This window comes from Nycticebus coucang, chromosome 11 (assembly GCF_027406575.1).
Source record: "Nycticebus coucang isolate mNycCou1 chromosome 11, mNycCou1.pri, whole genome shotgun sequence".
In the NCBI taxonomy this organism is placed as follows: domain Eukaryota; kingdom Metazoa; phylum Chordata; class Mammalia; order Primates; family Lorisidae; genus Nycticebus; species Nycticebus coucang.
In genome coordinates, this window is record NC_069790.1 from 43579364 (window position 1) to 43604415 (window position 25052).

The 25052-nt window shown below is 35.5% G+C and overlaps 1 protein-coding gene across 8 annotated transcripts in view; it reads left to right on the forward strand.

Annotated features, from left to right (window-relative positions):
* The window catches only part of CRPPA (CDP-L-ribitol pyrophosphorylase A), a 387693-nt gene that overhangs the window by 270976 nt on the left and 91665 nt on the right, over window positions 1-25052 (forward strand). Inside the window, exon 10 of one of the 8 annotated variants that reach the window (XM_053553591.1) lies at window positions 6151-6244. The exons of the other annotated variants lie outside the window; for them this stretch is intronic. Coding sequence (XP_053409566.1) covers window positions 6151-6213 — 63 coding nt within the window. The 3' untranslated portion in view covers window positions 6214-6244. Of the gene's footprint in view, window positions 1-6150; window positions 6245-25052 lie in introns of those variants that run through there. 8 annotated transcript variants of the gene reach the window in all.

A 25052-nucleotide genomic window follows, 5' to 3' on the forward strand; every position in this document is an offset into this window, starting at 1 on the left:
CAAATTACACTTTGTTTCTTAAATCTAACCCTTCCTTATAATTGTCATTAGCATATTTTCCTAGGTAGTTGTATATCCCTGTAAATCTCTGATTAGAGAATTCTTTCTAGATTTTTCATCATTTTTCTTTGAGTACTTCTTTGGATAAGCTTTCAGTTTAATAGCTCCTCCTTAGAAGAGCATGTATTGAATTCAAAGTACGTGCCACATACATGCTTTTTTTTTTCATTCTCAGAGAAGACCTACCTTGTTGTGTATGTGATATTTCTGATAATATATATGGCCTTTGATTTTTTTTTCTGTACCTTTGGTGTTAACAAATATGTTGTTTATAGTTGAATATAATTAAGCTTTTTAAAAAACTTAATACATGATTCTGATAATCTTGTTTGTGTTTGTATAGACTTTTCTTTTTACATACATATAGGCGTTTCTCTGGTGAATTTAAACTTGTTTTTTTCCTATTGTTTTTGATTCAGATCATAGCTTATAATGTACAGTTTAGATATCTGTATTTCATGTTTACCTTTAGAAAGATACTGATTTGGAGAAGAGTAAGGACTGATTCCTTCTGTAGTATCTATAAATGTTCTACAATATTGTGAGTGATCAATTACCAATCTTTCTTTAATAATCCACTGACAAATGCATTTAACAGTCATCTTTAAGCAGTTTTTCTATATTTTAATACTCCTGTAAGAAACCCTGCCAGATGCTTTGCTCACCTCTAGGTACACCCCATATGTATATATTGATTTTAGATCATGGAGAGTTTTATTAAATATTTGAATGTCCTTGATTTCTTTTTTATTTATTTATTTATTTATTTATTAAATCATAGCTGTGTACATTAGTATGATCATGGGGCACCATACACTTGGTTCATAGATCATTTGACACATTTTCATCACACTAGTTAACATAGCTTTTGTAGCATTTTCTTAGTTATTTTGCTAAGACCTTTACATTCCACATTTACTAGGTTTCTTAGGTGTGCCAGTGTAAAGCATCAAATAACGTTTTTTCAAAATTGATTTTAAAGTAATCTTTCAATCTCAAAAAGAAAATTCATCATTTAAAATAACCCCTCTGTGGATAGCTTAAACTTAGCCCGATGGATCATATCTGTTCAATTTTTTAAAATGGAATGAAATACAGAAATTTGTAACCCATTAAAATTATATACTGTGAATGTGGACGTATTAGGGGATAAAGTACTCTGCCCCTCTATTAGGGAAGTATTTTTTTTTTTTATTTTAAAGCAAAATGGTATTTACTGTGATGGATAGAACCACATTTTATATGTAAGAGTCTATTTTCTTTCCAGTGTTTCCATATTTCTGGGGGCTTCCTTTTTGGAAAATAAGGGCATCACTTTGTTTTCCTTTGAAAGTACTTGTATCTTAAGGACATGCTATCATGACTGGGGTGGACAGGGAGTCTGGAGAAGCCATTTTTCTTTTTAGATAAAAAGCATTCTGTATGATTGTTGTATAATAAATTGATTTTTACACTGAAAAAAAAAAAATTGGCCTTGCTGTTTATACATTGTTGAAAGTTTTCTGACTTTATCACCCAGTGGTCAGTTCCTCATGTTGCAAATGAATTTGGAAAGATTTGAAATATGTTCTCTAGATTAGAAGTGCACCCTAGAGTTTGCCTTTATAATTTGTTGAAGAAATTTAAACTAGACCCTATCCTGCCCTCTAAAATAACCATATATACCCTCACTTTGAGTGTTAGGAAAGAAAAAAAATTACCGTATAAACATTTAACTATGGATAATTAAAATGAGCTTTCATAGTTTAATCCATATGAAGGATCTTAGTCCCTTTTTTCATATTTAAATATTTGTACTTATAAAATATTACTTGTATGCTGAATTTGTCACTGCTATCTAATTTTGCTGTGCCAGTCACAATGGAGGTCCATGATATAAAATTGTTTGGGGAATGAGTTCTGATCATCTTTCTAGCATCAATGGCTTAGAGTTTGTGGTCTTAATTTTGTAGAAGCCTAAAATACTTTTTATGATGACTTTTTATTATTTAAGGTATACATTTATTTAACAAATTTTTGAATATAAACTTGACAGTAAAAATCTTAAAGTCTATAAAATTTATAAAGTCTTGTAGCAGTTTTATATTTAACCTGTGCCTTTTATATCCTTGGGGATTTAGAGATAGAAAAAACACACAGGTTCAAGGCTTTATAACCTTGAACCATAACTTTATAACCAATTGGTTTTTCTACCAAATTTGTGTTTATTCCCCTCTAAATTGAAAAAAAAAAAAATAGCTATCTCACCTGGGACAAGTAATGTAAGTTTCCTAGGTCTCGGACTCTCCATTTGTAAAATGTAGATATCAAAACTTCCACATTAAGGCCTGTGTCAGACATGGCTATTTTCGGGGACTCAACGTAACTCTTGTTACATGGTAGTTCTGGAACTGAACCTGGTTTTTCATTTGTCTCATTATGGGACCAAAATCTTCAGCTATACCATTTCCTCTATTTCACACAGAAATCATTCGTTATAGTTTATATATTTCAGTATAGTTCAGAGAGGTAACTGTTCTTACACATTTAAATAAAATTAAAGTCAAAGACAACAAAGGGGCATTCCTCTGACAAAAATGTTACACATGGCGGCGAGGCAGGGAGTGCGTGCCGTTTTGGTCTATCCCCTTTCTCTTTCTCCTTCTCCAGTGAGCTGTCATGCTACTGAGTTTGATATTGTGGGAAATAGGACTGTTGAAAACAATGTTTGGTTTGGTGCATACTGTAATAGGATGGGGGATGTTGGAAAGATCAGCTCCAGTTGGCAGAGCCGCAGAAACAAGCCCTGGAGAGGTCAGGGGAGGAAACAGAGGAGCTCCCTGACCCCTCTCTGCTCCAGAATTCCACCTTTCTTTTGTTCCTACTACTTTAGATCTGGAAGGTATATAAAAAGGAAGAAATTTCCAAACCAGTTCTGTGAATTTGGGGTTTTATTAAAAAAAAAAATTGTAAAATATTTATGGGAATCCTTGTATAAATCTCATAAATTTCAAAACAGGATAGCAAATGATAAAATGAAATTATTTTATAACAACACGAAATTAGATAAAGGAATGTAAATTGGTCTTGTTTCATAAAGTATAAACCTGATCACTCTACTTGATGAGTTACATACTGTCTTTCTCTGTTGTTTAGAGGTTTTCAGTTTACTGTAAAGAATATCCAGAAAATTGTTAATTATGAATGCCCTTGTAATTATCTCAGGTAAATTCATAATAATCTAACAAGAACACACGAACAGATCTGACTGCTCTACTATACCTTTGACCCCTAGGATATGAAGGTATAGGGTGTGACTGACCCCAGTCTTTTCAGCTCAGAGGCCCTCATTTCCTCTGGTCCTCTAGAACTAGAAGTCATCCTTTAAACATGTCTGATCATTGGAGAACAAATGCCTGTATGTTACCAAGTAGCCAAATAAAGAAATTTTTCTTAATGATAATTATAGGTAATATTAAACTTAGAAATTTAGCTTCCTGCAATGAACCATTACTTGGAATTTAACTGGGCATTATTTACTAAACACGCAGTATTTTTTATGGCACTGAATCATATGGCATGCACACCAAACATGCAATACCAATTCTGTTTACGGAAATCTGTAATACCCTGTTCAGAGTAATCAGGCTTTTGAGATGTGGGAATGTTTATGAGACTCAATATTTTTTCACTTTTCAATAGTGTTTTCGCTTTTATTGTTTAGACTTAGTCACTCTTTGGGAAAATATGAAGTTTATTAAATATAATGTCTTTAAAATTGTTTGAAAAACAAAATTGTTTTTAGGGAGTTTGGTTAGTCTTACGTGGCAGACCTCATTAGAGAGTGGCACTAAACCCTTTTTTACCTAAACACATGTAAGTGAAATGCAATATTAGATACAAAACTTTAGCAACAAATCTTTTTTCCATTGATACATAGTAGAGATACATATTTTCAGGATACTTGTAGTGATTTGATACATTTAAATAATGTATAAGGATCGAATCACGGTAATTGGGATATCCTTCACGTTGAATATGCTCTTTTTTTTTAATGCTAGGAATAGTTGAATTATAGAACCTCTGTAGGCACCCAAGGGACTGTAACACACCAGTCAACATACATAGGTGGTCAACATAAGGGACTAGGCCTTCTGTGCTGATACGTACATGTGTGGTGTGTCTGGTCTGTGAAAATTAGATCCATGAAGGAGGTGGTCAGTGTGTGCAGGTGTTCAGCTGCGGACGTGCTACTGTATTCTCTTTAGCTGTTTTGAAATGTACAATAGATTATTCTTACCTATAGTCACCCTACCAATCTGTCAAACAGATTTTATTCCTTTTATACTACATATAACTGCTTATTGGTATTCATGGTTTTTTTTTTAAATAAACGATGCAACTTTATGAAAATTTAGGGTACTACCATGGAAAATTAATGACTACTTCTTTGAACAATGTATTTGTCAGATATTATTGCTTAAGCCAAACTTGGTAGCTTAAAACAACATTTCATATCACAGTTTCTGTGGGCCCTCTGGCCCTCTTCCTCACTCATTCCCATGTGGCTCTTGCCACAATTCAGTTCCTTTTGGGCTGCTGCACTGAGGCCTTACTTTTTCCCAATTCATAAGCACCTAGATTGAGGCCCACCTCGGATTCTTGCCACAAGTGGCCTTTCCATGTGTCTTGCAGCATCAGCACAAGCGAGAAAGTGGACAAGAGAGAGTAAAACAGAAATCAGTCTTCTGTAGTAACATCACCACGTGACATCCCATTACCTTTACTATATGCTCGTCACCAGAACAAATCACTAAGATCCATCTACATTCAGAGAAGGTGATTACATTCATTACACGAATATGAGGAGTGCGGTGGTCACTGGGAGCCATACCAGGTGCTGCCTGCCATGATAATACCAGGACGCTGATATTGTAGGCCATAAACTAGGTATATTCTTTTCTATCCATCCCTGTGCAAATTAAGGGTTTTATAACTAAATAAGGCTATAAATGTTTATTCATGAGAAACATGCCAATTATATACATGTACATATATCAATATATGTGTATATAATTTTTTTGACATGTAGAGTGGTAACAGCATATAGCAGGGTGATACAGGGTCAAAGCAAGGGACACTTATTTTTGACATGATCTGTGCAACTGTTTTTAAAGAGTTTGCTTTGAGTCAGATCCATATCCAACACATTAGCACACTTGTATCATTATTTTCTAATTTTTATTGTGAGAGAGGATTTGCCTGTAAGTGAAAAAAAGTATTGAAGCAATATTGAAGTGGGCTTCTTCAGCCTTATCTTTAAGTTCTTGATCTTTAGCAGCTTTGTAGACATTCTCAAGTCGCTTAAATTGATGTCTTCCTCAGTTATATAGTGACTATATCCTTTTAGATACCAAGCTTAACACTAATAAAAAATAAAATTCCATTTAAATTATATCTTCTTAAATACATTCTTAAAAGATCTATCTCATTCCACACTGTTTTTATTTCATTTGGTTCAACCTAAAAATTTGTGTTTTACATTTGCTTTCAAATATTTTTATTCATTTTAAGCCCAATCACATAGCTTATTTTCTGAGTGTTCCAGGTCTTTTGTGCACTGCATACTGCGCTGGGCACTGTGCAGAGTACGAGCTTCCAACATTCTTTCAGTCCTCATGAAGTTCTTAGCCTAGGAGATGAAACATTTTAGATTTAACAAGGGCATATATTCTAAACACAATAAGATGGAGTTGCATAGCTTTGTTTTGTAGGTGAATTAGCCCATAGATAACCTTCTTTGATACACATGTGTTGGACAGTAGTTATTAGTCCAGTGGAGAAGAGGGAGGGCTGATGTTTGCTGTACCTGCCATGTCATCTCACTTGGAATAGGGTAGTTTCTGTGCAGTGTGAAGGGAAGTTCTACAGAGATCTGTGAAACTCTTGACAAAATTGCCCATGTTAGATAAGAGGAATGTGCAGGAGCATTTTTGTGGTGGATAAGGACTCTCAGGTAAAGTTTCCCAGGTGTTTCTCTGCTAAAGCTTTGGCTAACTTTCTCAAAATATCCTCATAGTAAACAGATACAATTGTTCCTTGGTTCTCCAGAGCGTCAAGAAACAAAATGACGTGAGCATCCTGAAGTGCTGGTGCCATGATCTTTGCTCTTGACTGGTCTACTTCCAACTCTTGGTAACCCAACTGCTAGTAGAACATGTGTCATCTCTTGTTACTTCAGAGAAATGCTTCAGGATCTTGATCCCATTGTTCACAATTTCCATTGAAAGCTCTGCTCTTGTCTGCAGCTGATCTGAGAACAAAAGTTTTTGCAAGTATCTAGTGGAGAGTTTGCCTAAATTTATTTATTTTTGTCAGAATTGTGTAAATTGAACCAATAACTATGTCTACAGTCTTGGTAATTGCCTGTGCTATTAATTGTTGGTTCTCTTCATTTACAGCACAAGTAAGATAAATTTTTCCCTCAAAAATTGATGCGGATGGTTTGGTGCTATGGGGTTTATCTTTAACATCATATCGTCTCTTTGTAAAACAAGTTATCCAACTGCTAAGCTTGCAGCAATGCACCCATAAACTCAGAAAGCATCAGTGATTTCACTATTCTTTCACTCAAACTTCATACATTTCATGTTTGTTCTTGCTTCAATTTTAGCATAATTCTTATTGGTTCAAATAGGGGAGCTTATCAAACCAATGTCTCATCTTTCTTCCTAGCTAGATCCTGTTCGGACATGCTATTACAAGTTAGAGTTTATTTTGGTGCAAAAAAACTTTTAAGTCCATGCATAGTTTTCTCATAAGCATTTCCATGGATTTTTTTTTTAAGAATTCTCATATAATATACTGCAGAGTTTTTATAAGAAGTTATGAGAAATGACCGTAATTCAGATCCTTATGAAGAGGAAAATTAAATATTTTATCTCCAAATTGTTAAATTATATACTATACCTTTTTCTTCTCAACGTGTTATTGCATTTCTAACTCATATAAGTATATAGTTAAAAAGAGATTCAGTATTGAAGAACACACACTGGAAAAGCAACGAGTGTAGAGTAATGTAGGACATTATGGGCCTCTCTTAAGAGACTTAGGACAAATAATAAATTATTAGAAATAGATGGTATTGAGGTATCTCTAAGTTACTTAAAAATATTTAGTATCATCCCTTATTATTTTTATTTTGGTGGGATTTCATCACTATCCCAACCCATGTGATAACATAAGAAATTATTTTGCCCCCGTAAATGCATCAATGTACACAGTTATGATTTAATAAAAATTAAGAAAAAAATAAAAAATAAATTGTTTTGACATTATATTCTACCTTCTGTTACAATGAGGGCATTTATTTGTGGGGGATGCATATATTCACAGGTAGGCAATATTGCAACTCAAGTTAGTGAAGCCAGTATTTTAAAATACTTGCTATAAAATGGTAGTGGTGCAATTGAGAAAGGGGAGATACATTATATTAAAAACATAAGCATTTACTTCAGAAGATTCTGCATCTCAGAGGTTTGGAATAGCGTTTCCAGGAAATAGTTGCTGTAGTTAAGAAGAATAGAACCTACCCCCCCCCCAAAAAAAAAAGGTCAATGAATCTGACCACTGAGGTCCTATTTGTAATCTTCAGAAAATATGTGTTGTGGGCGGCACCTGTGGCTCAGTGAGTAGGGTGCCGGCCCCATATGCCGAGGGTGGTGGGTTCAAACCCAGCCCCGGCCAAACTGCAACAACAACAAAAAAAAATAGCCGGGTGTTGTGGCGGGCGCCTGTAGTCCCAGCTGCTCGGGAGGCTGAGGCAAGAGAATCATGTAAGCCCAGGAGCTGGAGGTTGCTGTGAGCTGTGTGACGCTACGGGGGCACTCTACCAAGGGCAGTAAAGTGAGACTCTGTCTCTACAAAAAAAAAAAAAAAAAAAAAAAAGAAAATATGTGTTGTGGACTTACAGAAAACGTTGAGGAATGTTGTTAGAGGTCATCTGATTTCCTGTAAGCTATTTGTCCTATAAACTCCTGCTTTATTATTAATATCAATGAAAAATGAAAGCAGGATTTAACTTTAGTTTTCATTCAATTTCAGATATTTTGAATAAATAGTAAAAAGAAAAAAAAAAGGCATGACCAACAGGCTAAAAGACGAAATCTAGTAATTAGTCTCTAATTTGAAAGTTCTCTGATGGACATGGCATTATTTCAACCCTTTGAAATCAAATGTGTTGTGTGTGCACTGCCTACATCAGTTTTATGTAGTCTTTTCTTTAAATAATGCTTGAACATGGGAGATATCTTTGTGTTTATTTTCATTTTACAAAACACTAATTATCCAAACTGCAGAAGCAGCTGTACAAAGAACTCTAAAATTGCAGTGATTAACTGTACCAAGTAGAGAAATCACGTGCACGCTGGAAGACTTGAAACCATCAAGTAGGGTGGAAGGTGAAACTTGACAGGAAAAATGTGAAGTCAAAATAATTTGTAAGATTGGAAATTCTAAGCCCAAGGGAATGAATCTGAATGCTTAGAAGTATTTGGGGTCTATTGACCATTAGATATCATATGTTATTTAGAGAAAAGTTTAAGTGATGTCCAGAATCAGGAACTATCTATCCAAATCATTTTCCTGGAATGAGAAGGGGAAAGTTATAGAATTTGTTCATATGTAAATTTTTTACTTTCATCCCCAGTCTGTACATAGAAAACAAAATGGTTTATAAAATTAGAAAGGTGATTATTGTCTCTGAGAGATCCTATCAGCATTTCTGATTATAATCACAATGGGCAATACAGAGGTGTTTTCTCCATTGTGAATCAGAGATGAGTAATGTTTGGCCTATGGGTTTGTGTATAGAAAATAGTGAGGTTTATTAGTTTTCCTTCCATCTCATTACTCAACTTTGGTAACTTGTAAGGGAGTATATTTTAATTAAGATTCAACTTCCTCTTACTGAATGCAGTGACAATTCGATACTAATGCTGTTTAAAAATGAGTTGGTTTAATAATAAACACATCTCTAGTATAATGAATCCTTTTAGACTTTAGATTTTAATGGAACAAGAACACAGATGTTTTACAAAGACACTATTCATGATTATTATGCTTCCGTCATTGTTTATATCTCGTATGTTTGTAATCACTATGTCATTCTGAAACTCTCAGGAAGAAGATAAGGAAATAGTGTTTAAAAAGAGTACCACAAAGAATTTGTCACTCTTTTCCAGCTAAAATTTTGTATTGTAGTCTCTGCATTTTTACAATTTTCTTTTTTACAAATGCTTCAAAATTTGTATTTAATGCCCAAAAGTCATAATTAAAGTAATTAGGCCACCGATCTATATGGACAAATCTTTCAAAATAAGGGTTCAGAAACGCAAGCAAATAAATGGTTGTGATTGGACATGCTTTAACCTTTTTGTTATTGTTCATCAAAAAATACTTTTCTCATGGGAAGTATCCAAATTAAGACATAAGGAAAGGAAGTTCAATTCTGTTCATTGGCTTGCAAGCTGAAATTGGGGCTAAGTAAAATACCAAGGGTGCCAAAAACATGTATACATTTTAAAAGATGTTGTTGGCAGTGAAATCAGTCATTCCCCAAAAGTGTGTGAATTGCAGGTAAAATGGATATGCCTAGCATGTCTGGGTACACTTGTCCAGTAATTGTACCTTCAGTTCAACTTTGAAAAGTAATACATAGATAACATTTCGTAGAATTGTGTATAGATTTTCTGGCCACCTCTGTATATTAAAACACAGTTCACTGAAGGAATCTATATACCACTTACTAGTATGTTACTTACATTAGTTTGTTGGTTTCAACCAATCTTAAACTTCATTCTTACTGTAAAGTAAGATGACAACTAACATTTTTGACTCTCTACTGGGGATACACTTTTGTGAAATGATTCCAATCACCAAAAATAAAGTTACATATAGAATTCTTGTATTGTATGAAGGTATACATTTATGGTTTTATAATATATCTATGTTATGCATTTGTGGTTCTTTCATTGTGAAGAGTAAGGCTAGGTCATTTCTTGCTCATCTTCTGGCTAAGTATCTGGGGGTCTGATTTGATCTGTTCAGTTTTGGATTTTAAGTAGCATTAATGAGTTTTGTTAAATATACTAGGGTTTAAATTTACTTGTGCCATATTCTTCACCTTAATCCTCTTATCCATTTATTAAATTTCTGACTTCATATTTAAGATATTTTTGATATAATTAAAGGATTTAGGCTCTTTAGGGAGGGTTGCTTTTTTTTTTTTTTTTTTTGAGAAAGTCTAGCATTTGAACAGACTTATTTTTATTTTTCTCACCTTCATAAGAAGAAATAAACTAAAGCCCTAGATGAGAAGTTGCTCAAATCTAGTTCATGAATTTACAGTTCTAGACCATGGAAAAAGGAATAAGCATAATCACTAACTCTAACTTGTTAGATGAAAATGGTCGCGTAATATTTTTCTCAAATATTTTAGCATAATGTTTTCCAAACAGGCAGTAACAAACCTTTATAAACCCTGATAGAATGGAAATATAATTTCCATTATAAGGCATTGCATTTAACCTACAAAGTGCCCATTTAAGCAACACTATAGACACACTTAGGTGGGTTTGGGGGGTACAGGGAGGAGGAGGCTTAGTAATTTTTAACAAGATGACCTGGCCAATACAATTTCTAAAAAGCCTCATTCAGGTATTCTGAAGTTATAATTTCAGTTTTTCTAATAAACTAAAAACCAGGTTTTCTCAGTAGCATCACCAGAACAGATTTTCTTCCCAAATGTACTTTGTCAAGTCAATTACAAGTGTGCACCTTTACCTTTCCTCAAATTTTTGGTAATTGTAAGGATTTAGGAAAAAAGGACTCTTTTGTTTGGTTGTTTGGTGTTTTTTGTTGTTATTGTTGTTCTTCTTTAAGTAAGTTCATGGCCCTTTACAAAGATGAAGCCATCTTGAAATCAAACGGTGGCTTCCACTTCTGAACCATGCCATATACGTCCCCAGAGATTACAGATCTCTCAGCTAGTATGTCTTTGGAGCTTAATAATAAAGCAAATGTGCTAAGACAAAATAGAAGAAAACTGTGTCTTCTAGTTCTTTTTAAATTATGAATTTCCTGACTATAATGTATAATAAAGAAGAATTAGTAAAATCTAAAAAGGTTACAAGTTGTAATTTCTAAAAAGTCTTATAAAAGTCATAGAATTTACTAAATTTGATTCCACTGTTATAGATTTTTCTGACTTTAGCAAGGCTCAGGAAAAAGGGAAATTTTCTCTCCTTGACCTTTTAATTCTTTAAGTGCTCAACTTGAATGGAATTTTAAAGTTCTTAATTGTCTTAGCATATATCCATATTTTTCTTAGACATTGTGGCTAAATGACTGCTAATTCCTTTCTCAGAGTTTTTTAATTGGCATATATTATTTGGATATTAATTTCATTTAGATTAACTTTTTTTTGTAGATTAACTGTTGCCTCAGGTTAAAAACATCATATAGTTCTCTGATGCTTACCATATTTTAGATGAAAAACATTTAAAATATTTTGTCCAAAGTTAAATATTCATTTAAAAGTAAAGAAAAAGAAAATGTAGACTGTGTAATGACTGTGAATTACAGAGTTATAATTTAGATATTGATAGTTTTTAGTGAGTTAGGAAATAAACATATGCTTGCCATAATTTGTTAAATAACGTAAAAGTGTGAATTTTAATTTTGCCTTTAAATTTTTAACCACTTAGCTTAAAATTTTGAGTATAGTGATTTTTTCTGTAACCTATATTAAATATATGTTCATGTTTATGTAGATTTATGTTAATTTATAGATTTCAATATTATGCTTTATGAACAAAATTTTTTGATCATTTAAAATTACTAAGTGTAGAGTATAAGTGTTTAAACACAATAATTAAGAAAATGCCATGAAGGCTATGTTAACCAGTTCGGTGAAAATAGTTCAGTCTGCATATGGAACCAGCACATTGTACCTCATGTTTGCATTATTGTACACAGCTATGATTTAATAAAAAAAAAAAAAAGAAAGAAAGAAATAAAATGCCTTTGAATCAGAAGAAGAAAGTGTTGACTTTCCCCTAGTGAACTGTTGAGTAGCTTTTGGTATCTGGGTATTAGACATGTCCGTTTCAGGGTTCTGCGTGCTGCTTTCTCGTCACATTACTGTGTGAACTCTCATTGTCTGTTAGCCTGCGCTGTTGCTTAAGGCAACTGATGATATGCCAATTTTATTAATCTTTCACAATACCAGGCAATTATATGTACTCAATATTTACATTTTGTGAAAAGCCTTGAGATTTTATTTTATAAACACATTTTCATAGACTTGCAGAAAATCTTAAGACATCCTAAGGTGGCTGCATCTTGCTTAATTATATGGTGTCTAGAAATCAAATTAGGCAGCACTTACACTTTTAATTAAATTTCTGTGTTGAATCATGTTAGAACTTCATAACTGCTTTGAATTCATAGAATTGTGAGTGCCATGCAGAAAGTATTTAATTTAGATCATGTACATAGTATTGCTACATGCTCCTTATAGATGTCACTATTATTATAATTAAAAAATATTTTTAAATAGGTGCCGTGTATACACTCTTGTTGAAACTTTAGGATAGTCCTGTGAACTGGGTATTGATAGCTCACTCATACCCAAGTGAGGAATACAGGCCCAGAAACTTACATAACTCCACACACTACAAGCTTGTAAGTGGCTGACCTGGACTTGGACCTCAGATGCACCACTCTGTCCACATGCCCAGTGAGGTTTTAGTAGAAGTTCCTAAACTAAAAACGAACAGAAAAAAACAAAGAAACAAAACATATATATTTTACGTAACAAACATATTTACACATGCATATGCACAAAATATAGCCATGTTACATTATTTTACAATTAATGAGGTTTTAATTTATCATAAAAATGAAACTATTTTGTATTCCTTTTCAGATTATTTTATGACCCAATCGCCTCTCTTTAGCTATGGAGCATGAGGGTTGGCAGGGCCTTTCCCTGGCTATGGGACATGGAGCAGAGAGAAACTGAATCTAGCATGGGTGGGCCTAGAAGCCAAAAGCTTGTCTTTATGATCAGTTCTTCTGCGGAGTAAAGAGCAGGAAATGGAGCTGAGCACATGGCCTGTTCCTATGGTGGCAAGAAGGGATATGCAGGACTGGGAGGGGGCTGGAAGAGCAGAGTATCAAGAGCTTTTTTGAGAAAAAGTATGTAGAGAGCAAAGAGGCTTTTTATCATGGGGCATCCACAGCCTGCCATCCACAGATGGCCAGGAAGCAATGAAAGTTCAACCTCTACAATTTGACCACCCAAGGAACAAGGTCTACTGTGCTGGTACGGACATGTGGTACATGTGTGGTCTATCAAAACTGAGTCAACTTAAAGAGGTAGTCAATGTAGGGAGGTGGTTGACTCTGGAGGTTCCACTGTACTTAAAATTGCTTGATTAATTCAGCTGTGGATGCACTTTCTCAGGCCCTGTCCCCTGGAGACAGCAAAGCTGAGGATTCCATAGGACTTATTTAATGTCATTCTAAAGGTGGGAGGCTGAAGCCTTCTCTGCTCTTCTAGGAAATCCTATCTTAGTATGATTGGAAGGGGCACATTGGCTGGGGCACTATTAAGCCTCAGGTTGATTGTTTCCTGGGCTATGTTGAATAGCTGCATGGGGCTAAGAAGAAAGAGACAGTACTTGCAGAGGAATAGAGTAAGAGTCAGTTTAAAATTTAACCCTGTTAAAACAATTGCAATCAGTATAACCTGGCTTATTGTACCCTCAATGAATCCCCAACAATAAAAAAAAAAAAAAAAGGAGAAAAAAAAAAAAGCAAATCTCACTGGAAATTCTTGGTTCCAGGAGGAATAGTTCTTAGATACTTGCTCTGTTTCACTGCCAGAATTGGGTTGGTGAGATACATTCCAGAGAGTCCTCGGGAACCATAACACTGTTTCTCTGGTAATGCCCACCCTTAATTATCTGCTTATCTCAATTATCTTTGCTTCCAGGCATCATTGTGTGGCTTACTTTGATTTGGGTTGGGCTTCTAATTGTATAGTATAAAGAACATTGTAAACAGTGTTTCTCATGCCTTTTAAAAAGTTGAGCGTGGTAGGGTAATCACGGTGGTATTGGAGGAACTTAGAAAAACAGAGACAATTGCTTCAAACCATGAAAGTCTTTATGTCAACCTCTTATCCTATGAATCCAAAGGTGCAACTTCCCTTCGCAATATGGAAATGTCATATTCTTTAAGTATGTTAAGGTAAAAAAGAAAAGACCAAAAATAAAGGTTTTAAACTCAGCAGGGCGTAATTTGAAAAGTTTGCACAACTTTTGAATATTAAGAATAGAATATTCTTTGAAAAGTTTTGCACTACTTTTCATAATTTGAATTTGATGTAATTTGAAAAGTTTGCACAATTTTTGAATATTAAGGTAGACGGGACTACTGACTGCTGTTCAATCTGATCGTCTTTGTCTCTGTTACCCTCTTTATTTTGACCCTCAATGGAATGCCTTATACTTAAGGCAACTCAATTTTTTTTATAGGCAAAACTTACTATGAAAGCAGTACAGCAAAATAAAGCAGCAATACAAGCAGTAAATCCACAATTAGGTTTTTTTTTTTTTTCTTTTTGGCACTCAGATTATTCTTTTTTTTTTTTTTGTAGAGACAGAGTCTCACTTTATCACCCTTGGTAGAGTGCCATGGCGTCACAGCTTACAGCAACCTCCAACTCCTGGGCTTAGGCGATTCTCTTGCCTCAGCCTCCCAAGCAGCTGGGACTACAGGCACCCGCCAAAATGCCTGGCTATTTTTTTGTTGCAGTTTGGCCAGGGCAGGGTTTGAACCCACCACCCTGGGCATATGGGGCCGGCACCCTACCTGGTGAGCCACAGGCGCCACCCAGATTATTCTTGGTAGAGACATTTTCCAAGAGATTTTCCCTTTTTTGGTATGGGTTTAGTACATCTGTGTTGACAGATTATGGTTTCATGACATGTTACTTTGTCAGAAGCTTTAATAATCAAATTCAGGGAAAGGTAAGAGAGACATGGATAGGTATTAGATAATGGAGTTTGAGACTCAGGGGAAAAAGTGGCAAACCATGTGTATAAAATTTCTTTGCGAGCAAAATAGGCTTCATGTTGCAGAAGGACCCTGCTGTGTGTATGGCCCAAGCCATGTCTTGTGCGCTTGCAGAGGCCTCTTGTGTCTCTCTGTCCTTCAAGGCAATAGTGTTGTGTGTGGAGAATAAAGAACTAGGTTCACATTCTTCTCTATCCACAACACTGGGCTAAAAGGCCTAAAATAGGCTTCCTCTAGGATTAGCAGAGGATCCCAGTGTGATTTAAAGGCCTCTTTGTCTGGGCTGACACTGTAGCTCCTTAACAGCTTGGTGTTCAATTATTATTCCTATTATTTTGTTTTAGATGAACAGGTGTTTAATTCTTCATTGATGATTAAATGGCCTGATCCTGGTAAAATTTTATCATTAACATTGTAAGTTTTAGTGAAATCAAGTAATTGGCCACCCTAAAAACTCAAATTCACTGCTATTTGGTAGGATGTGGGTGGTGGAGAGGTCAGGATAGTTCTGAATTCCTGAAGAGAGTTGGTAGGAAAAACGCTGTCTCAGAGAAGGAAACAATGTTAAATGAATTGGCCCTATCACAGACCAGGGGAGGAGCATACAGCGGAGTTCGGAGTTGTGCTTGGAAGTATTTTTGTCTTGCCTCAGCAAAAGCAATGCTGTGTCACTGACTTTTGAAAACTTTAATATTGTGTGTGTGTCTGTATACATGTGCATATACACAAGACATTTATTATTTATTTATTATTTTTGAGACAGAGTCTTATTATGTCACCCTTGGTAGAGTTCTGTGGCATCACAGCTCACAGCAACCTCAAACTCTTGGATTTAAGCGATTCTCTTGCCTCAGCCTCCCAAGTAGCTGGGACTATAGTTGCCCTTCACAAGGCCCAGCTATTTTTTGGTTGTAGTTGTCATTGTTGTTTGGCAGGCCCAGGCTGTTTGGCAGGCCCAGGCTGTGTTCGAACCTGCCAGCTCTGGTGTATATGGCTTGCGCCCTAGCGGCTGAGCTACAGGCGCTGAGCCTTTACAAGATATTTAATCTCTTTTATATTTATGGCATTCATACTTACCTTTTTGATATCTTTCTAAGCTTATATGAGCAACAACTTAAAATGTATGGAATTACTGTCTTAAAGTTTATATGTTTTATAAGGTGTGGGAGACTGTTTCAAAGCATGAATGCATCACAAATTATAAATGTAGATTTGTTTATTGAAGCAAATTTACCTTAGAAGTAAAATAATTTTCTATTATGCTATGTAGATGTTAATTTCACAAGTTTCAAATATTTCATGAAAATTTCCATAGTTAACTAACTTTAGAGGACTATTATTTTCTGAAATATAAGATCACTATAAAAACAATACTAATATAAGCAACAAAAAAATTGAAGTTAAAGTTAAAAAAAACACAGTGGCATGATAAAATATAAAAGATTTAAGGATGTAAGTGCAAAGAATGTTCAAATCTCCTACAAAATACCACCAAGAGATTTTAAATAGCACCTAAATAAATGGAAATATATATCATATTCATGGATCGACATTAAGAACAGTTGTCCACCAATTAACCTATAATTCCATGTAGTCCCTATTAAAATAATAGGAGGAATTTCTTTTGATAATGACAAGCTGATTCTGAAATTCATATGGATATGCAAAAGACCTAAAATAGTTCTGCTTTTTAAAAGCATAACAAAATTGAATGAGTCACACTAACTGATTTGAAAAGTCATGAGACTACAGAATCAAGACTATGGAGTTGATGTAAGAAAAATAAGTAGGGGAATTGAACAAAGTATTCTAGAATAGACCCATATATGTACAGTCATCTGATGTTTGACAAAGACAAGATACTTTAGGGCAGCACCTGAGGCTCAGTGAGTAGGGCGCTGGCCTCATATACCAAAGCTGGTGGGTTTGAATCCGGCCCCGGCCAAACTGCAATAAAAAATAGCCGGGCATTGTTGTGGGCAGCTGTAGTCCCAGCTACTCAGGAGGTGGAGGCAAGAGAATCGCCTAAGCCCAGGAGTTGGAGGTTGCTGTGAGCTGTGACATGATAGTACTCTACTGAGGGTGACAAAGTGAGACTCTGTCTCAAAAAATAAACAAACAAACAACAACAACAAAAAACAAGGTACTTCAGTAGGGAAAGTCAATTCAATTGTTGTAGAACATTTGGAAACAATTAGGAAATATTGAGCTTCAACTTGCACTTTTTACTTGTCATAAAAAGTAAATTCAAGATGATTTGAAACGTATATATAAGAATTAAACAAATCTACTGATACACAAAACAAGGTTGAATCTTATAAACCATGTCGAACAATGGAAACTATTTATGAAAGATTATAAGACTGTCAGATTCCTTTTATCTGAAGTTCTAGAACAGGCAAAACTAAGCTATAGAAATAGAAGGCAGAATAATTGGAAAGGGCAAGAAGGGCAATGGATATACAGTGTAGATGTGTGTACAAGCTCATTAAGCTTCACTCTTAAAATGTGCATTTTGGAGTTAAGTACGTGTATTATGCTTGAATAAAAACTAGTTTCTTTAAGAAATATCAACAGGTTGTTCATGTTAACTGTGTATCTCTAAGCATGTGTGTCACTAGCATTGCTTTCAAAACTTAGGCTGTCTCAGAACCGTCTGTATCATGGTTCTCCAGAGACACAGAACTAACAGAATGTATGTGTGGAGAGATGCTACTTGACTTCGGAAGCTGAAAGTCTGAAATCCGTACAGCAGTCCAGCAGTCTGGAAATTCAAGCTGGATTTCTATGTTGCAGTCCTGAGGCAGAATTAGTTCTTCCTTAAACCTCAGTTTTTGATCTGAAGGTCTTCAACTGGTTAGATGAAGCTCACCCATATTATGGAAGATAATCTGCTTTATCTACATTATCTAGATTAGTGTTTGACCAAAAACATCTAGATTAGTGTTTGACCAAATAACTGGGTACCATAGCCTAGCCAAGTTGACATATAAAAGTAACCAGCACACCTATGATTGTGGGAAATCTTGCATAATTCAATTGGGAAACTGAAGGCATTTTCGGGAAAAGAACATTCCAAATCAAAGCAGGATGGGTTATAATTTGTAACCCTTTTTGTGAAGACACATAAACTATCTTTATAGTCATCACTCAGGCATGTCAACAAAATGAGCAATAAGTCCAGGTTCATAAAATATGCCTGGCTGAGGAGGAGAATTATCACTGCCATCCATATATTGAGCCTTCAGGGGAGAGGGGATACCTCTATTGTCTTACCCTCATCACCTGCACCGTCTCATACAGAAGAGTTACAAATAAAATCACATAAATTTCAGAACTGCAGTTGGATCACATTTACTACAGGGAGACTCACTAGTTTCTTAAACCACTCTGCAAGATGAGCAAGAGAGATTTCATCGTATTTTTGCAGATGAAGGGTCAGAAACACTAGAATGTAATGATTTGTCAAAGATTTAATCATTTTAAAAACATTCACAATGCCAGGGATTGTTTTAGAAGCTTGGAATGCACTAGTGAACAAATCAGACAATCTGCATTTGTGGAGCTGATATTCTATGGATGACAGAGAGTAAAAATAATATAAGAGAAAATTATTAGAGAATGATAGGAAATGATGAAATTATGACTACTGGGAAAACAAATGAAGTAGAATAAAGGAAGGGAAGAGGCGCTGAGAATGAAGGTGGGGCCATTGCCTCGTTAGGAAGATGGCATTCAGTGGGATGTGTGAAGGAACTGAGGGAATCAGCATCCATGTGTAGTGAAGTCCAGTAAAGGACACAACCAGTGAAAAATCCTGAAGCCAGTAACTAAGACTAGAATTCTGATCTTAAGTAGTTTATTCTTTTAGTAAATAAGTATTGAGCACACTTTCTCTGTAAGCATAGTGTTGAGCTGTGGAGCTTCAACAGTACAAACACTTTAGGTGCCCAAGAAATTTTTAATCCCTTTCTCTTTTCACCTCAGGAGTGATTCTTAAACCATAAGCCACAAAGCCATTACCAAAGTCTTCAAATCTATTTTGTTCTCAGAATCCTCAGTAGAAAGTAAATACATTGTTTTCAAATATATAGATGTTATAATTGACAGACATTTGCAAATTCATAATTATCACTGTGCATTATTCTGCTGAAAAATACTGAATGGTGAGTGGTGTAGTCTGAGCATTTCTCAAGTCAAAAAGTGTCTTCATTCTTGAACGTGTTGAGGAAACCTCTACACTGTGAGGTCACCAGTTCTAAAACCCACACTCCCAATTTGTGACTTCTGAAGACAAAAGAAGACCTTTGCACATTTTCTAGTTGGAGGAATAGCACAATCACATCTGTGATCTTCAGAAGATTGCTTTTCATTGCCATTCACTAGAAGCCTAATGGAATAAATCTATTGAGGAATGCTTATGGGGAAAGGAATTATAGTTAGTTTGAGTCATTTTGTAACATAATATAAGCTTCAGTATACTTAATTTACTTGTTCCTTTTACCTAACCTAAAAAAGCTTCAAATCACAATTTTTCTGCACTACACTTTAGATAATGCACTACTTTTCCAAATAAGAATTGTCTTCTATTAAGTCAACAATTAAAAAATAACTTTATAGTTTAGCTCTGCCTGGACACCTTCACATGAAACCCCATGGAAACAGTTAAGAATTGGACACCTGTCAAGGTGTGTGCACATGCTGGCAGGTAAACTTGTAGCTCATGTGTCTGCAAGGTGGTTTGGCATTTAGTTGGATGAACTTTCACAGGACCCTCATGTTAGAAGTCTACTTTTGTGTTCGAACTGCCTTTTTAATTTGATCTTGGTAGAATATGATAAGCCAAAGAATTATTATCTGAGAGTTTTTAAAATATATAATTACTCTCAGTAAAAGATCTTCTGCTGTTGTTTAATATTGAATGGTTTTAGAATAGAGACAGATACATTTTAAGAGAATTGAGAAAAAGCAGGATATCAGCATGTGATAGGCTAAGGCAATTATATTTTTGTAAAGGATTTCCCAAACCTGTATTTACCTTGATATTTCCACTTAGAATTCTCCGTGTGTTCTGTGTTCTATTCATATACAATATTCTTTCTAACTCAGAAGAACTGTTCCTTGGTGATTACTGCTAGTCTCCAACTCGTTTTTTAACACTAAATACATGCTCCTGATGAATAGTCCTATATCATATTATAGTTAAACCTTTGATATTGCTCTCAGGCAGAATATCAGTGTGAAATTGTAGCAGTTGCATTTAATTCAACCTGTGTGGTACTGGCAACATTATGAATATTCATCCTTTGGTGAGAAGTACGCCTTTGTCTTTGTTGCTGATTCAGATTTTCCTTGTATGTGGGTGTGTGATAACTCTTGCAAACATCATCTCGATGCTCATTTGCTAGGACTTCCCTTCCCCCTTGTCAGATGGTAAATATACAGCTACGGTTTTCCAGACAATATTGTTGTCTGGGTAGAAATCAGTGTACATTCTGGTTTTCTCTGTGTGTGTTCTTTTTAATCTCTATGAATATTAAAAGAGATTGGGTCACAACAAAATAGTTCTCTTAGGCCTAACCTTCTGAGAATCTTCAAGTTTTTACATTTGCTGTCGTTTTATTCACCCTTTGGGGATACTTCCTTAATATACTGGTTGCTGGGCGGCGCCTGTGGCTCAAGGAGTAGGGCGCTGGTCCCATATGCCAGAGGTGGTGGGTTCAAACCTAGCCCCGGCCAAAAAAAAAAAAAAAAAAAAAAGAAACTCTCTCCTTCCAGCAATTAAAGAGTTACTACAAAGTTTATTAAAAATTATTAAAAATATATATATATATATACTTGTTGCTAATGAGAGGAGTGGGATGGTCTTAGCCTCACTCTTGCTCAGATTATTCTAGTCTTAATTATCTTTAACAACCACAGAGAAGAAACTGGAAACAGCAATCTGCAAGAGATTTTTTTTTTTTTTTTTTTCTTTTTTTTTTTTATTGTTGGGGATTCATTGAGGGTACAATAAGCCAGTTACACTGATTGCAATTGCTAGGTAAAGTCCCTCTTGCAATCATGTCCTGCCCCCATAAAGTGTGACACACACTAAGGCCCGACCCCACTCCCTCCCTCTCTCTTTCTGCTTCCCCCCCCATAACCTTAATTGTCATTAATTGTCCTCATATCAAGATTGAGTACATAGGATTCATGCTTCTCCATTCTTGTGATGCTTTACTAAGAATAATGTCTTCCACGTCCATCCAGGTTAATACGAAGGATGTAAAGTCTCCATTATTTTTAATGGCTGAATAGTATTCCATGGTATACATATACCACAGCTTGTTAATCCATTCCTGGGTTGGTGGGCATTTAGGCTGTTTCCACATTTTGGCGATTGTAAATTGAGCTGCAATAAACAGTCTAGTACAAGTGTCCTTATGATAAAAGGATTTTTTTCCTTCTGGGTAGATGCCCAGTAATGGGATTGCAGGATCGAATGGGAGGTCTAGGTTGAGTGCTTTGAGGTTTCTCCATACTTCCTTCCAGAAAGGTTGTACTAGTTTGCAGTCCCACCAGCAGTGTAAAAGTGTTCCCTTCTCTCCACATCCACGCCAGCATCTGCAGTTTTGAGATTTTGTGATGTGGGCCATTCTCACTGGGGTTAGATGATATCTCAGGGATGTTTTGATTTGCATTTCTCTAATATACAGAGATGATGAACATTTTTTCATGTGTTTGTTAGCCATTCGTCTGTCGTCTTTAGAGAAAGTTCTATTCATGTCTCTTGCCCATTGATATAAGGGATTGTTGGCTTTTTTCATGTGGATTAATTTGAGTTCTCTATAGATCCTGGTTATCAAGCTTTTGTCTGATTGAAAATATGCAAATATCCTTTCCCATTGTGTGGGTTGTCTCTTTGCTTTGGTTATCGTCACCTTAGCTGTACAGAAGCTTTTCAGTTTAATGAAGTCCCATTTGTTTATTTTTGTTGTTGTTGCAATTGCCATGGCAGTCTTCTTCATGAAGTCTTCCCCCAGGCCAATATCTTCCAGTGTTTTTCCTATGCTTTCTTTGAGGATTTTTATTGTTTCGTGCCTTAAATTTAAGTCCTTTATCCATCTTGAATCAATTTTTGTGAGTGGGGAAAGGTGTGGGTCCAGTTTCAGTCTTTTACACGCAGACATCCAATTCTCCCAACACCATTTATTGAATAGGGAGTCTTTCCCCCAAGGTAAGTTCTTGTTTGGTTTATCGAAGATTAGGTGGTTGTAAGATGTTAGTTTCATTTCTTGGTGTTCAATTCGATTCCAAGTGTCTATGTCTCTGTTTTTGTGCCAGTACCAAGCTGTCTTGAGCACTATGGCTTTGTAGTACAGACTAAAATCTGGTATGCTGATGCCCCCAGCTTTATTTTTGTTACTAAGAACTGCCTTAGCTATACGGGGTTTTTTCCGGTTCCATACAAAACGCAGAATCATTTTTTCCAAATCTTGAAAATACGATGTAGGTACTTTGATAGGAATGGCATTGAATAGGTAGATTGCTTTGGGAAGTATAGACATTTTAACAATGTTGATTCTTCCCATCCATGAGCATGGTATGTTCTTCCATTTGTTAATATCCTCTGCTATTTCCTTTCTGAGGAGTTCATAGTTTTCTTTATAGAGGTCCTTCACCTCCTTCGTTAGGTATATTCCTAGGTATTTGATTTTCTTTGAGACTATGGTGAAGGGAGTTGTGTCCTTAATTAGCTTCTCATCTTGACTGTTATTGGTGTACACAAAGGCTACTGACTTGTGGACATTGATTTTATATCCTGAAACATTACTGTATTTTTTGATGACTTCTAGGAGTCTTGTGGTTGAGTCTTTGGGGTTCTCTAAGTATAAGATCATGTCGTCAGCAAAGAGGGAGAGTTTGACCTCCTCTGCTCCCATTTGGATTCCCTTTATTTCCTTGTCTTGCCTAATTGTATTGGCTAGAACTTCCAGCACTATGTTGAATAGTAAAGGTGACAGAGGACAACCTTGTCTGGTTCCAGTTCTAAGAGGAAAAGCTTTCAGTTTTACTCCATTCAGTAAAATATTGGCTGTGGGTTTGTCATAGATAGCTTCAATCAGTTTTAGAAATGTGCCACCTATGCCTATACTCTTCAGTGTTCTAATTAGAAAAGGATGCTGGATTTTATCAAATGCTTTTTCTGCATCTATTGAGAGGATCATGTGATCTTTATTTTTGCCTCTGTTAATATGGTGGATAACGTTTATGGACTTGCGTATGTTGAACCAGCCTTGCATCCCTGGGATGAAGCCTGCTTGATCATGATGAATGACTTTTTTGATGATAAGCTGTAATCTATTGGCTAGGATTTTGTTGAGAATTTTTCCATCTATATTCATGAGTGAGATTGGTCTGAAATTCTCCTTTTTGTTTGGGTCTTTTCCTGGTTTTGGTATCAGGGTGATGTTTGCTTCATAGAATGTGTTGGGGAAGATTCCTTCTTCCTCAATTTTTTGGAATAATTTCTGCAGTACAGGAATAAGCTCTTCCTTGAAGGTTTGAAAGAATTCTGGAGTGAAGCCATCTGGACCAGGGCATTTTTTAGTCGGAAGCTTTTTTATTGTTTCTTTGATCTCAGTGCTTGAAATTGGTCTGTTCAGGAGGTCTATTTCTTCCTGGCCAAGTCTAGGGAGAGGGTGTTATTCCAAATATTGATCCATTTCCTTCACATTGTCAAATTTCTGGGCATAGAGTTTCTGGTAGTATTCAGAGATGATCTCTTGTATCTCTGTGGGATCAGTTGTTATTTCCCCTTTATCATTTGTGATTGAGGTTACTAGAGATTTTACTTTTCTATTTCTAGTTAGTCTGGCCAATGGTTTATCTATTTTATTTATTTTTTCAAAAAACCAACTCCTTGTTTCATTAATTTTCTGAATGATTCTTTTGTTTTCAATTTCATTGATCTCTGATTTGATTTTGGAGATTTCTTTTCTTCTACTGAGTTTAGGCTTAGATTGTTCTTCTTTTTCCAATTCCATAAGGTCTCTTGTGAGATTGTTGATGTGCTCTCTGTCTGTTTTTCGAATGTAGGCATCTAAAGCAATGAATTTTCCTCTCAAAACTGCTTTTGCAGTATCCCACAGGTTTTGGTAGCTTGTGTCTTCATTGTTGTTATGCTTAAGGAAGTTAGTGATTTCCTGTTTGATTTCTTCCTTCACCCATCTGTTATTCAACAGAAGATTGTTTAATTTCCATGCCTTTGGATGGGGTCGAGCATTTTTGTTAGAGTTGAGTTCCACCTTTAGTGCCTTATGGTCTGAAAAGATACAAGGTAAAATTTCAATTCTTTTGATTCTGTTGATATTTGTTTTGTGTCCCAGGATATGATCAATTTTGGAGAATGTTCCATGGGGTGATGAGAAGAATGTATATTCTTTATCTTTGGGGTGGAGTGTTCTATATGCGTCTATCAAGCATAATTGTTCTAGGGTCTCATTTAAATCTCTTATATCTTTGTTTAATTTCTGATTAGAGGATCTGTCCAGGTCTGTAAGAGGTGTGTTAAAGTCCCCTGTTATGATGGTATTATCAGATATCATATTGCTCAGACTGAGTAAGGTCTGTTTCAAGAATCTGGGAGCATTTAAATTTGGTGCATAGATATTTAGAATTGAAACGTCTTCTTGTTGTAGTTTTCCCTTGACCAATATAAAGTGACCATCTTTGTCTTTTTTGACTTTAGTTGCTTTAAATCCACATGTATCTGAAAATAAGATTGCAACTCCTCTTTTCTTCTGAATTCCATTTGCCTGAAAAATTGTCTTCCAACCCTTGACTCGGAGCTTTAATTTGTCTTTTGAAGCCAGGTGTGCTTCTTG